Source organism: Uranotaenia lowii, chromosome 2, assembly GCF_029784155.1.
Source record: "Uranotaenia lowii strain MFRU-FL chromosome 2, ASM2978415v1, whole genome shotgun sequence".
NCBI classification, from domain to species: domain Eukaryota; kingdom Metazoa; phylum Arthropoda; class Insecta; order Diptera; family Culicidae; genus Uranotaenia; species Uranotaenia lowii.
This window is the reverse complement of record NC_073692.1, coordinates 13,930,314-13,945,714: the sequence shown is the minus strand read 5'-3', so window position 1 is coordinate 13,945,714 and position 15,401 is coordinate 13,930,314. Positions and strand designations below refer to the sequence as shown.

The 15,401-nt window shown below is 32.5% G+C and overlaps 1 protein-coding gene across 1 annotated transcript; it reads right to left on the bottom strand.

Annotated features, from left to right (window-relative positions):
• Nucleotides 1-2,450: 2,450 nt before the first annotated feature.
• LOC129746544 (uncharacterized) lies at nt 2,451-15,087 on the bottom strand. Its single transcript, XM_055740233.1, has 4 exons — nt 14,801-15,087; nt 10,714-10,951; nt 10,515-10,648; nt 2,451-3,305 (listed from the first exon to the last, which is right to left on the bottom strand). Exons 1-4 carry the CDS (start codon nt 14,892-14,894, stop codon nt 2,950-2,952), a joined length of 822 nt encoding a protein of 273 aa, XP_055596208.1. The 5' UTR covers nt 14,895-15,087; the 3' UTR covers nt 2,451-2,949.
• Nucleotides 15,088-15,401: the final 314 nt, after the last annotated feature.

The window sequence follows — 15,401 nt, the reverse complement described above, 5'->3', positions numbered from 1 at the left end:
CAAGAACATGTTATTCGTTGAAAAAACAGTTACAAACACTGGTTTTCTTCATTACAAAACAATTTGCTCTTCTACATGTCGTACATATTACGACATATAACTTCTCAGATACATTCGCCATGTCTTGAAAACTGATTTCACTTATACTGTGAGCATTGCCGGATTGAAAGGAGGTACAGCCCCCTTCCTAGAAAAAAAAAAAATAAAAGTTTGACTCTAAACAGTTATCAAAACCAGCAACTACCGTGAAGGACCCAATGGCCGCGCATTTAAGCTATGATGAATGTTCTCTGTGCCGTACAAAAATCGTTTTTTGTGCGATTCCGAAAACAAAAGCACTGACACGTAGTCAAACTTACGTTCTTTAAGGGAAACATTTCAAAGTGAGAGATTTTTCATTCTAACGTCACAAAAAACGCGAATTTGTAAAAAGTGTTGGTGTACCAATGACCGCGCACGCTCATGATGCTTGTTCCAATCGCAGCTCACAAGTGTACCAATGGCCGCGCACTTCTTAATTTGGTTTAAACAGTGAATAAGGTATCCAAACAATTTAAAATGCTGTTTACATAGCTCTCAGGCTCATTGCGATTATTCTCATGTAAGGATTTTCAAGATTCACTCAACAATTACTGATTTGTCGTCATTGTTTTGTGAAACTAGTCTAGTGCAAAATTATTATGAGGCGCCATTTTTACAAAGCATTATTTTGTCGGAAGATGGTACAATGTTTTCGGTCCCGATTTCGATAAATCATCACAAATTCGGCGAGCTGTCTGAAAATCCACGAGGAAACTGACCAACTAAACTAAACAGATCCGGATTGCTATCTAACCTCAAATTTCCAACACTTTGTAGCAATTTTTATTAGATTATCGTTTCTTCTGACACTGTTTCAAAAAATTGTGCTTTTTCAGCCGGTTATGTGAAGGAAAACATTGATTGGAATACTTGCCTGTGAATCTTATGTAACCTTTGTGAATTCCGAAGAAGTTCTCTAAGTTTAACTGCTGATAAATACTAGAATACTTTCCGTGCGCGGCAATAGAAACATTCAAAAATCAAGTGTACCAATGGCCGTGCACAACAAAATTGTCATTTTTTCCACAACAGAACCTTCAAACTGTTCACTTTTTTTCACAATTGATTCATTCTACAGCACAAATAACTTACGTTCAAAAATTTTTGCCAAGGTGCTCGAATTAAACACAAAAAACTGAATTACAAAAAGGAACCCGGAAGGAAGCTCACTTGCTAAGGACGACAGAAAAATTGGCATCCGACAAAAACGATGTTTGTTTTTATTTTTTCCTGACCTCAAAAAGCAGAATAAATTTATTTCTAGTATGGCAAGTGATAGATACGTAGCGGAGGTATCCGAAAATGCGAAACATAGAAATTTTCGTTGTTGAATTTCGGGGAAAATAAAGATTAAAGTTGAAAATGCGCGGCCATTGGTACTGCGTGGCCATTGGTGCTTTCACGGTATATTAAAAATTTAAAATTTGAACTAGGACAGGGGATCCCCAAATTATAAATTAACTCAGCGTATTTTCTGCACATTTTATTGAAAATAAAACTCCACGGCTAGATGGTATAACATATATTTTCAGTAAAATTTTTCTCAGATGCCTCCAAAACTTGCTAAAGAAACATACATAAATTTTCATAAATTCTAAAGTGGGAAAACATACGTTTTGAAGTTCAAAACTCGGATATCGAATGTTGGCAGATTGGAATTTGAAAATTTAAGACCATATTCGTTATTTGTTATCAAATTTTAAAAATCTCTGGATCAAGCTCCGTATTTGAGTAAAAAAAAAGAATCAGGATTTCGCAGTTTCAAAACTGTGGAATTTGGAATTATCTAATAATAGTCAAAAAAAAAATTATCTTAAAAATCAAAGGATTTTTCATTAGTGCCTCATAAAAATAATTATCTGTAAATTATAATTATAATTATTGATTTGTCGAAAGTGTTAAGGTATGAAACGTTACTTCATCCTTTCACCGTATGCTCAACACATATGAGGCCTTGAGAATCTAAGGGGTAAAAGTGTTTATTTCGTTTATATAGCTCCGAGATAGACCCGTTTTAATGCGTCCAGATTTGTAGTGATCCATACTTTAATGTATCGATTCGAGTTACGTACTACTAAGGCGAATTTCCGATCGAAAAACTCCAGGATCAAAATGCTAAGACATCCAGGTTTTCTTTTTGGTCTCCAAAAAACTCCATTTTCCATCCTCCTATAGAAAAGCCACCTTTGGTAACTCACGATGACCCTCAGAATAACGATAAGCTATACCGTAGTCCTTATGGATGGAATTACAAATTCTGGTAGAAGCTATCTTCACCATGTACGGATACAACATGTCATCTAATAAGAAAAGAAACATACATGACATTTTTATGCATTGTATTTTATTACGAACTTTTCTCTCCAAATTTCGAGAATTTAAGAATTAACACAAGATTTTTCTAAAAAATTACCTTCAAAGTAATAGATACCTAGATATGCTCGTTATTATATTTAAAAATTGTAAACCGATATCTTCAAGATTTTTGAAAATACATCAAAATAAATATTCTTCATTTTAACCCATTTTCACCCCGCGCCCCGTAGGGGAACCAAATAAGGAATAATTTAGAATATTTGCATTTCGAAGTCCTTCAATAAACATAATGTGTACTTTTCAAAATATGTTTTAATTTAATGTTTCCTAAAGCTAAACCCACAATAAACTAAAATTAATTTTGTATAGCAGATTCCGAAAAGATTTCAGTACTTTTTTCTCACATGTACAAAGACAACTACGATATAAATCACATTCAAAATTATCAACACGAGGCACTCGACAGTCCAGTTGGGGCCTTTTTGTTGTCGGCGTCCTCACTCACTGATCTCACTCTCTTTATCAGCATGAAATCATCGTCTAGCAAGCCGACTAGACGAAAACACCATCGCCATCCCCCTCGCCTGCCCCACTGCCCTCGTCCACAACCTCCGGGAAGAGATCGTCAATGGTGGCATTGTACAGCAGCTGATTGGCGATATCGGTGAAGGTTTTGCTCAAGTTCTTCTCCAGCCCCGGAATGATTTCATCCAGAAACAGGCGCGGATTATCGTTGATCACCTGGTTACCGACCTTGCCCAAAACTGGATCCCCATCGAACAGGTTGTCCAGCACGAAGGATCCATCGTCGATCTTGATCTTCATGCCCATCCGCCGGAAGCGCACGTAATCGGTGCCATTGATGTTCTCCGTGAAACCCCGCAGCCGGATGTTCATCCTCATTTTTGCTGTTGGGATGGAATTACAAGTAGGTTATATTATTCGATTTGATTAACTTTTAGGTGCATATTGCAAAGGTTTTTTATTTTTAGAGCATAATAAAAAGTTCAATGACTTGTAACGAGCCAATCGAGTAGGACGTTACTTCTAAGGGAATAAGATATTGCTCTCGTCTAATTGGATTATTGGATTACCAGGAGGCTAACCCGTTCACATACTAGAATGCACCCACTCGATAAAAAGAACATGGAACTACCATTATCTCAACATCTTCGCCGTTTGAAGGCGAGGTCCCTGCCAGTTCAGAAAACAGAAATCAACAGAATTATCGATCCGATATCGATAAAAATTATCAAGACAGCAAAAAACCAGCAGAATGGTATTTGAGAAGCAGAGCAAATGCGAAAAAATCTCTGGAGCAGCACCAGGATAGGAAAATTCTATCTGATGGAAAGGGACATCGAAAGGTAATTTATGAAACTGTGGTAAGTTAGGAATCTATCACAATTGCTTATTTATATTCGTTAAGGTTTAAAATTATGATCTCGCTATGATTTGAAAAAAGGACTCTCTGCCAACTAAAGAAATAACAAACAGACCACTTGAATAATTGCTTAGAATATTCAAAATAAAATTTCCAGTTAAACGGTTATTGTCTTCTGAGTTTGATCGGACAAATTTTTACCCACTAAAGACGCGTATCAGAATTTTCACTCTGATATTACCTTTTGTTAAAAGGAATTAAATTTTAATTTCATGATTCAAATTAAGGCATGTGAACAACTTTTATTGCTAGTGTTAAACAGATGTGGGATATTTAATTCCTAGCTAGTATCAATTTTTTCAGCATGATTAATATAAAAAGTTTTGATGCTTGATATTATAGATACCGAATATGAAATTCAGTATGAATACCATACTTTTTTTTATTATGAAACATATAAAAAGAATCGAGTAAAGAAGCTCGTTTTATTTTCGAAAACAGCTTTCATGCACTTCCCTCTTTTTGTCTACGAGGGCATCATTTTAAATTTGTTTCGATTTAATAAACAACGTTTTTTAATTTGAATACTATTTCCCATTTGGTATCAAATAGGTGTTAAATGTGGCATATTTTTCATGGCCATCGATAAGGTTGCCAGATTGACCGGTTTTATCCGGGTTCGCCCGGATGTCTAATACAAAATTTGGGAATAATTCCAGCCTGGTTGTCCGGATTTCATTGAAAAATGCCCGGATTTTACCCGGATTTTTTCACTTCATTTGGCAAATCAAACAAAAGAAAACAAATTGTGTGGTATTTTTTTTTATTTATGCTTCCAAAACGAAATTTTTAGAACTAGTTTTATTAATCATGAAAAGTTTTTCGGAAGCCTTAAAATTTGTCAATCAGCTTTTATGAAAAAAAATTGTTTGTTGAGTAATTTCTGGGTTTCTGGGTTTTGACAAAATTTGCCCGGATATTGCCCGGATCTTAGGTCGTCAATTTTGAAATCAGATTTTCCAAGGTTTAATATAAATTTTCCAGCCCGGATATGTGCTGAAAAAATTCTGGCAACCTTAGTTATGGGTCATGAGTTCTAAACTACTTGGTTCACAACTAGAATTTAAGGACTGATTTGAACCAAATGGCTGGATCTGAATCTGTTTTTGGCTACCAGATATACTTTTTTATTCTCAACCCTTTTAAAATTTTTTTTTCGCTAAAAAACCACAAGAACGTAGTTGATTACAAACAACTTTTGTTCTACGAAAAACTTGAACATTCAGGAATAAATTTTAAACATTTTTTTTTCAAAAACTGCACAATCACAGGGGCTGAAGAACATAACTTTCAGTACTTTTTCGGCTGTAGTGTGAAGCCACTTTCTCCTAAATTTTGAAACATTCTAAGACTGACTAATAGCGAAAAGTACTTAATGTACGTAATTTTAGAATTGTTGCTTTTTTTTTTTAAACCCCACCTTCAGATGGAGTTTATATTTCGTCTAGTCTACCTAACTGAGGATCATTTTGTTCTTCAATGGTTGTTACACTCAAACCTAACTTCCAATAATTGTTTTAGATCGAAATCGATCACGTGGATTTCTTAGAATACCAAAATAATAATTTTTCGAAAAATCGATTCATTTCCAGTTTTCTCATGATCTTTCGACAGCTGCTTGTCAGACAGTTTTCATTAGTATAGAATGTTAGATTAACAAGTTTTGAAACATTCTGGGCTTTGGTTTCATGCTGATTATAGTAAATCACATCTAAAGGCTGAATTAAGTTTTAGAGGGTTAAGGTTGCCTGTGAAATTGTTTAAACATAGGCAGGACCGTAGGAAGAACTGGCTCATTGGGGGAGGGGATTTAGTGACCTCTTTTTGTGTATGATATTTTTGCTTAAGCAATGCATGTATAAAAAAAACAAAATTATTTTCTAGTGTTGTTTGTTTGTTTCAAATAGAAACTTTTTTTAAATCTTTACAATTTTAAGCAAGATTTGTAAAAGGCATCCTTTAAAAATGTAATATGAATTTGCCAAAAATATAATGTATTTGGTTTATATGATTTGATCATTAAATAAGTTTTTTTAAGGAAAAGTTCCAAAAATATGTGATTTCCTATGATTTTTAACAGGGAGATAACATGTTTCTTTATCAGTAAATGTGTTTCAATTGAAATCAATAGAACCAATTTAAATCCTGTGGACGATTTTTTTAAAATATAAATAAAACTTGTAAAATAAACTCGTATTCTACTTCTACTTAACATTTAGTATATGAAAAATCGAGCAAATTGGAACACGTTTACTCGAAACTATCATTTAGGCTCTTACATCTAAGCACCCCATTTGTGATTTTCAGCTGAATTTTGTATTTAAACTGGCTTAGGTTAATAAATTTAAATTGAAAATTCGAATTAACAATAAAAAATATATATCTGCTGTCTCTTGCAATTCGAGTTACTCAACGAAATAATCATATTGATAGTATTATTTTGATTGTGAAAATCATGTTCTTGCTGAATCTGAACATAAATTGGATCTGAATTCAGAACCGGAATTCAAAACTTGAACTCTGGATCTGTTTCCGAACATCCATAAGATTCCTGCAATGATCAAAACACGATTCCTAAATTTAAATTCCAGATTAGAATTTCAAATATGAGCCAAGAAGCAAAATTTTTTTCAGAGCCCTCAATTATGAATCTATAATTAGTTGTATTCTGCTGTTTTGGGTTCCAATCTGAATTTATTATTTGAATTTCTTAATGATGATTCGATCCGAAAATCAAGAATCCTTAACTGGATACAGAATCTGTATTATGAAAACTAGAGATGTACCAAATATTCGGCGCCGAATACCGCCCAAAAACTGTTAAGCCGAATATTTCGGCTCACCGAATATTTGAGCTAAGTATTCGGCCAAATAGGCCGAATATTTATTATTAAAATTTATAAAATAACAGACTTGTATGATTTTTCAAAATTAATTTGGATAATTTATAAAATATCCAAAACTGATGTGGTAAAAGCTAAACAATCATCAACATTTTATGGCTCAGCTAAACATCTTTGGAGTACCCGTGTATCTTTCACTATAGAATGTACAGGAGAATGCTGACAAGTATCGCTTAATACTTTGATTACCGTTTATTAAAGATTTTCTTGATATATCCAGGCTTACCCATAAATCCAATAAAGATTTGAGATAAGTCAAAACTGGCCGAGATGTCCAGATATTTTTTTAAAAAAATCCGAATTTTACTTGGGTTTATTAAGATTAGTTGCTTAGTTAAAAAAAACTCAACTTTCTCTTTAAATTTTTTTAGACATTGTGTTCAGTAACGATAAAAAAAAATCAAAATGAGCATACACTTTTCTCTTTTTTAAAATTGTTTTTCAAAAATCGTCCTGAATGCCTGAGCGTGTGGATACGCGTAGTTGAAAATGTGTACTAAAGATCATTTTGTTCAATTGAAGATAGCTTGCTCAAATTCTACCTACATCTAATTGAATATCAACTAAGCAATTTCAAATTGCTTAGCACCTGTTTCGACATATTTTGTCCCAAATTTCACAGGAAAACAATCTCTTTGCTGATCAACGCCGTAGAAGCGTCAAGTCATCTGATGTCGTGTCCTGTCAGTTATTGGTGACATTTTAAAAATCAGGAAGACCCCCACCTTGAAAAAATCTTGTGATACATCATCTGAAAATACCATATGGTAGAAAATAATCGAGTCAAAAATATGAGGGGCATTAATATGGAAGAATAGAAGAAAATTGAAATAATCACTTTTGTTTTTTCATTGAAATCTGAATCGACTATTCGGTCGAATATTCGTTTGGCCGAATAGTTGAAAAGGTCAATAGTTATTCGGTATTCGGCCGTTCACCGAATACCACTATTCGGTACATCTCTAATGAAAACAGAAATTTGGATTTTGATGATATGACACTAGAACCTCGGAAATGAATTTCTTCTCATTTGAAGTTTAATATTCAGAAATGAATTGTGAAAAACTGTGGCAGATTTCTAAACCTAGGATTTTCGCGGTTTGATATCAGATTGATATCAAGATTGTTACTCTTGAATAACCTTACTCAATCATCAAAATTTGATGAATGATTCAAAATTTTGTGTGTTGAGTAGAATCTCCTGAACCTCTCATGCCTCCCCTCATTTGCTTTTCCTGAACCCTCATGAGGGGGGCGGGGGTTTAACTCCCAAACAGCCCCTTCTACGTTCCTACGGCCATGAACATAGGTGTATTCAATAAGAGATTGGGAATTTTGAGCAATACTAAGGAATGTTACCATCATTATTTTTTTTAAGAAAGATTTCCCGTCAGGGGACTAGTTTATCATTTTTTTTTTCTGTTCAGTTGCGCTAAAATATGCAATAAACTTTTTTTTCTAACATCTCTAGTTTTTCAAATCCAGGTGTTAACTCAATTACTTTTATTTTAATTTATGTTAACTCTGTCAAATATTCCATAATATTCCAAATCAAAGATTTAAAATTAAAAATAAATTTTCTTCAAGACTACAAGTAATTGCGACTTTTAAATAGAGGATTTCAGAATACTTCTTTTTGTATTTTGCTTCCTCCTTTCAATAAAATATTGGATTTTTGGAGTCAACAGAAAATCTTAAATGTGAATCTCTATGATTTTTAAAAACATATTTCTAAAACAAAATTGCTGAATAAATTCAAACCATTTAAACTTGAAGCTTAGCGATTTAATAGATTAATTATGAAATAATGATGAATTTGTGTATTATAACGTCTTAAATTTATGAAATTTTATTTCATTGAGCTGTAATAACTCTGAAATGATAACATCAAGGTAAAATTAAAGACCGAGTTTGAGTTGAGGATAAACAATGTATTTCAAGTTAGTTTTGGTTTTTGCTGAATGTATTTTTTTAATCAATTATTAGTTGACAGATGTTATTCAAAACTGATTAATTAAACTGATCTTCGAATCAAAAACTAGAGCTCATAAACGAACTCAAATGACAGGTTTGGATTTGGGAATCCCTTCAAAATCAGCTTATGCCACATAGCTAGAATTTTGCTGGCTCTAATGTGAAATCAATGGATGCAAAATTTCAAGAGTATAATAACAATAGTTTACAACATTTGTCAACAAATCAAACTGAAAATAGTTTGTATGTAAGCTTATCGATAAAATGATATTTCGATAGCCATTTTATCAGGTAGGGCAATAAAGTTCATGAATTTCTTAAATTCTGATTACTCATGTCTAATGTCCCAACTGTCATGTTAACTTCCCGAAAATCAATGTTTCAAATTTAACAGGATTAAAAGCCCTTTTCTATAGGCTGATTTTAATTGCCTTGATTTGAGGCGATCCCTCCACCCATTCCAGATTGACCATCTTCCAGCAAAATAGTATATTGAAATCTAATGTATTACTTTTTTTTTTTTTTTTTTTTTTTTTTTTTTTTTTTTTTTTTTTTTTTTCTCAAGGGATTTTAAGCAACAATGGCTTATTCATCCCGACTAATGTATTACGAATTTCCAACTGGCTCACTACAAAATTGGAGGTCCGTTTTGAATATTTTTTTTTATTGTCGTTTAAACTTCCGTTGGATGCATAATTGTCACGTGTGACATTTCGTCATTTTTGAATTTTTGATGCCAATCGTCATAATTTGATAGCCTGATAGGTTTTATTAAAATTCTTTGTCGAAACAATTCTAGAAAAGTTTATTCTAGAAATTTCAAGAAAAAGTCAAAGTCACTGTTCACGAAATTTCAGCATGTTGCACTGAAAAACTCTGCAAACTGCTATCTTTAAGTATTTAGGGGGCATCCATAAATTACGTAACGCTTCTAGGGAGGAGGGAGTAAGCTCGAGCGTTACGAATTGTGACATAGGGGAGGGGGGTAGGTACGCTCATCGTTACGTAACGATTTTTTCCTCATGAATTTGAGTGTCATCGCAGCTATTTTGATGTCATGCAATTTTAGTAGAATGATAACCAAACCAAAATCAGTTTAAAATTTGTAAGCATCAACATGATTGAAATTGGTTTGTAACCTTTTCTATTTAAAGATTCTGTGATAGATTCCTTAAAATGTGTATTGAATATCTGTGAAATAACAGTTGGAAAATCAAATATTGGATACACTCAACCCCAAGAACTAATTTCAATCTTAAGACGGAAATTTCACTATTTTTTCTCGATTGATTTATGCAAAATAAATTATTCCGAAGAATATTTTTGAGCGGAGTTTATTTTGCGTAACAAGTTATGCTCCGTGAACAAAATAAAGTAAACAAGATAGATCTCAATCACAGAGCAACTCGTAATGAGACATTCAATTTGTTTTATCAGTGAATTATCATCAAAGAGAACGAGGATGCGATTCGAACAAAATTTTATGTTAAAATCTGACAGGCTCACGTACTCCAAACAATAAACATTAAACATTAAACATTAAAAACCTTTTTTTGACCTTCGAAAATCAGTATTTAAAAACATGAGAAGATAAGAGGGGGGAGGGGGGTAATTATCAGCGTTACGTAATTTTAATAGGAGGGTACGTCGAAATGTTACGATTTGTGACATACGGGGGGGAGGGGGTCAAAAAAGTGCATTTTTTGCGTTACGTATTTTATGGATGCCGCCTTAGGGAAGATTCATGCTTCGGGATGAAAATCCTGGAAAAAATCTCTATATATTTGATTACTTACACAGAGTACCCCGGATCTTTCCTTTTCCCTTCACCTCGAGCAGAAGTACCTTCATGTTGATGGAGTATTTTCCGGAGAAATTTAGTTTTGGTATGCTCAAGCTGATATCGAACGAAAGATTCATCGGATTTGATCTAAAAAAAAATAAAACAGAATATTAAATTTTTGAGTCATTTCTTAAAAACACCAAACAACTCACTTAATCTTTTCTAGCTTGAAGGTGCTAGGGCCGGACACGTTCAGTTTGTGGAACACCGCCTGGAAGTCCTTGCCCCGGGACATTTGCATCTTCTCCAGATAGAGCGGTTCGATCCTTGGGACGGCAAAATCGGCCCCAAAATCTCCGCTTGCCAGGTTCGGTCGAATCCGTTCCACCGCATCGATAATGCAGGCATCTAGTTTGGTGTCATTTCTCGAGCACACCTTGATGGTGCTGGCTGTCGGTTAAAATAGAATAAAATCAAAAACATAAAATTAGAAAGGATTGATGGGTGTTGAACGATTGAGTGAGGAGTTCTTCGCACGTGTAAAATTTTTCGATTGAAAAAAATTAAGAACAAACAACAACTGCCACAATTAACCGGGAACCGTAAAATTTATCATCCCCAACCATAAACGATGAAAAGCAATCTAAATTGCTATTTTTGAGCCAGGCTTTCAAACTAAAGAAGCGTGGTTGAAAGTTCATGCATCTTTTTAAAGTAAAGATATCTAAGAAAAAAAAATGCCAAATCTCAAGGGAAAAATGGTTTGAGTTTAAAAAAAAAATTTTGAATCAATACATGAAAAATTTCAGAAATATTAGGAATATTAAGAATAAAGAATTAGCATTTTCGAAACAGATATAAACAGTTACATCGACTATTCTACAAAAAGTTTAATCAAACGCAAAACTTTCCAAACGAATCTTGAAAATAAAAAAAATTAAAACCCAGAACTCCAAAATTAAATAACAAAATTCAAAACTTAAAACTCAGAACTTATCCATAGAAGGTAGTCAAATTTTAATCCCTTAACCATGGACACCAAGTTGAAACTCTCATATCAAATGTAATTCTCTAATCTCAAATTCCAAATCTCAAATTCGGCCACAGCCCGTGGCGTAGAGGATAGTCTTCAAGTCTTCTCAGCCAACGGTCATGAGATCGAATCCCGGTCACAGCATACATAGTACACTTTCTGTGCGTCGGTGGTTTTAGCAATTGTAAGATGCTAGCCTTCATATCCCCGAAAGATGAACGCTTAGAGTAAGGTTGCCAGAATGCCCGGTTTTATCCAGGATTGCCCGGATATTTAATACAAAACCTGGGAACAATTCGGCCTGGCCCGGTTGTCCGGATTTTATTGAAAAATACTTGGATTCTGCCGTGATTTATTCACTTTATCTAATCAAACAAAAAAAAACAACAAACGCCTTCAAAACGTAGGTATATTTTTTTAAACAAATTTTATAAAAATAATCATGAAAGATTTTTTGAAAGCCTTAAGTACTATCCAAAATCTGTCGATGAGTTTTGATGAAAAATATTTTTTTCTTGATTTTTGTTGAGTAATTTTTGGGTTTTGAGAAAATTTGTCCGGATATTGGCCAAATTTATGGTCGTCACTTTTGTCCAATACCCGGATTTTGCCACGTTTTTATGTTAAACTGTCCAATTTGTCCGGCCCGGATACGTGTTGTAAAAATTCTGGCAACCTTTCATAGAGCATAGAGTTAAGTAAAAGGAATTTCTTCGTGTTTGTTAAAAAAAAAATCACAAATCAGGAGCTTCAGAAAATTAATCAGAATCAAAAAATGTGATATCTAATACCTGAAATATGGAATCTTAAAATTTTTATTTCTGAATTTTTTCCTTATTGTTCCACTTTTTCAATTAATCAGATTTTGAAATATTCCTTGATTTCAGGACATTTGGAATTTTCCTGAAATTTGAGTGTTTTTCAATCATTGTTTAGTTCCCGCTTGGTTAAATTTTCAGAATCATATAATATATTTGAGTTTCAAAAACTACAAACTTTGATTGATTTTATTTTGCATTTTTCTACATGCTTCAAAATATTAAAAATTTCCTTAACTTGTCAGTTTTTTTTTTGTTTTTCTTAACACTCAATTCTGCGATTTTTATTGTATTTTATTAAATATTACCTTCATCTTTTATTTAAATTTCTGTTATTTATTAATTTATCTTAGCTGTCAAAGTCTCCAAAAAGATGACGTATTTTTTATTAATTTTACAAAACATGTAAAATTCAAATATTTTTTCAAATTATTTCAGATATTAAATTTTTAATTTTTTTTAAAGGTTTTTAGTCTCTTGAAATTATGTGGTATTTACGTTTTTTTTCATTTGAAATATTTTGACCATTTTAAATATCACTATTTTCTTAACAATACTTTTAACTTTTTTTTTAAATTTTCATTAATTTTTCATTCTTTTTGAATATATTTAATTTGTGGATTTGATTATTTTTGAGTTTTTTTTATTTCGAAGCTTAATTTATTTTAACCTTCCTTTACAGTTAAAAAAAAAAAAGGTCAATTAGCCGGTTATGGTTAGACCCGGATTATCTACTGTTTTAGCTGTATCTTCTAAACTACTGAAAAAAATTTAATAAAATATATCATTTTTGAATCGTCTAAATGTTCACTATCTATTTATGAAGAAAACAAAAAATAATTTTGTTGGTATCTGAAAATTGAGCCGAAAGACAAAATGGTAAAAAAGATGGCGTTTTTGAACAAAGATCGTGACCATCTCGATTGAAATAATGAAATTTTACTATGTCAGCTAAACTTTGGCTGATTAAAAGATTTATGTAAAGTAAAAAAAGTTATAAGTGAAAAAATAAAAAAAATCATCACCTCTATTAACGTCAAATATACGATAATTTTTTTGTGAAAATGGAATAAAATGCTTTGTTTTTATTTTGAAAGATAACTCTCATGAAAAAAGTTCATAAAAAATATGTGTGAAATTTACTGAAGCACAAAAAAGTTCAAGTGCTTTTTTTTAAATCAGTTTTTATGCACTTATTTCCTATTTGGCTCCAAGGGCCTCAAATTTAGTTTTTCAACAACCTTAAACAATTATTTTTTGAGCTTTCTGAATTTGTACTGCCTTCAAATATTCCAAAATCTACCATTTTTTTAATTTAGAATATTCAAAATTCTCTTTATTTCTAACATTTTTAAAATTTTATAAATTATAATTATTTATAATTATTTTTTATCATTTCCCAGTTAACATAACTTTTAAATTGTTATTCATGTTTCATATTCGAAATCCTAGATCGTGATGACAGAATGCTGAACCCAATATCATTAAAAATGTTTTTATTGGAAATTCAAAACAAAAATAAACAAATTTTTTAAATATTCAAAGTTTTGTAAAAAATTTTAGTATTTTTTTAAATAAAATTGTTTTGATTTCTTTTTGTTAAATGTTAAGAACTACTTAAATAACATTTTTCTTGATTGATTTTTTTTACTTTTAAAATTTTCTTAGGATGGTAGCTAATAGCTGGAGAAATACTCAATAGTATTTGGGGTTTTCATATATGTACTGTGGTTGAATGAATAGGAAGTCATCGACTTCGTTGGAAAACCTGTTTTTCCATTGAATTCCGAATATTCAATTTTTAATTTTTAATTCTAAAGCCAGTCTATGGCTGAAAACCTATTAAATAAAATTTAAATCCCTGTATTCAAAATTAAGATTACTCAGAGATTCAAAATTTCGAATTCCAAATATTCAAATCCAGGCTTACATTGGAATTATTTTTTTAGTTTTACTCTGAAACTCAGAAATGTTTCTTGAGTTATGAATATTTAAAAAAAATCAAAATATCTCCTTGATTCAAATTCAAGATTATGAAATATGAAATCTTATTTAAAGAAATATAATCTAACGTTGATTGATGATTTTATTAACCTGTTTTCATCAACTTTAATCTGAATTTTCAACTTCAATTTTTAACTAGCCCACTTTTGCACTTAGCTAAGCATCTCGATGACTAATTCACCCAAGTGAATTGTGAATGAATCTAATCTGATAACCGCTAATGAGCATTGTTAATCACTATGAAAATATAACGGTATCAAACGTTCGATTGAATAATAAAACATTAACAGCAAACCGGCACGCAACCAAAAGTTTCTCATTCATTAACAATTCGAACTTTTATCACGAACGTCCATCTTCTGAACTCATCATATGAGGTTATTAAATTCAAATTAACAGCAGCATTGGAAACAATAATAACACACAAAAAAAACCGCAACTTACGCAGCTGACATTCCACCACACTACAGCACAGTGACACCAGCAGCAGAATCAAGGCTCTGCCGGAAAACATCTGAGCAACTTTCGATTTCCGCATCCTTTCGATGATAAATCCACTTTGTCTGGAGATCGGTCACCGATAACAGATGTCTGGTTCTATGCCGATTGACTTTTCACGCGACGGCGGCGGAATCTCAAACGAACGACTTTCGAATTGCAAACACTGAACTAGGAGCAAGTACTTACTTACTACTTGCTGACTACTTACAGTGAGTGTCTGGTATTTTTCGGCCTCCGAACCGCACTGATTCGATTTCCGACCCATCGAGAACTATTTATAGTGAAATCCATTAACTGAATTGTATCGGGTTACTCGTTTCAGTTCGTAAATAAGCTAGGGTTCTAGCTGATCCCGCAGTCGTTTTGCGCGATTCCTTCCTTGTTTTGGTCGATCGTTTAAGGGCTTTCCCGGGTGCTGTTCGCTATTCTATGTTCTGTTACACTTTTCACCCGGCACTTTACCAGGTGTCGTCGTTTTATTGTTTACTATCAATAGATCGTTAGTGTATCAATTAATGGAGGATATGTCGATGATGCTAGCTTC

What these genes read in the sequence shown, in the direction of transcription:
- LOC129746544 (XM_055740233.1), bottom strand. Translation starts at nt 14,894, where the DNA reads ATGCGGAAATCGAAAGTTGCTCAGATGTTTTCCGGCAGAGCCTTGATT. An exon ending in TGTGGTGGAATGTCAGCTGC is followed by an intron (nt 10,952 to 14,800) that starts GTAAGTTGCGGT and finishes TTTAACCGACAG; the next exon opens with CCAGCACCATCAAGGTGTGC. An exon ending in TTCAAGCTAGAAAAGATTAA is followed by an intron (nt 10,649 to 10,713) that starts GTGAGTTGTTTG and finishes ATTTTTTTTTAG; the next exon opens with ATCAAATCCGATGAATCTTT.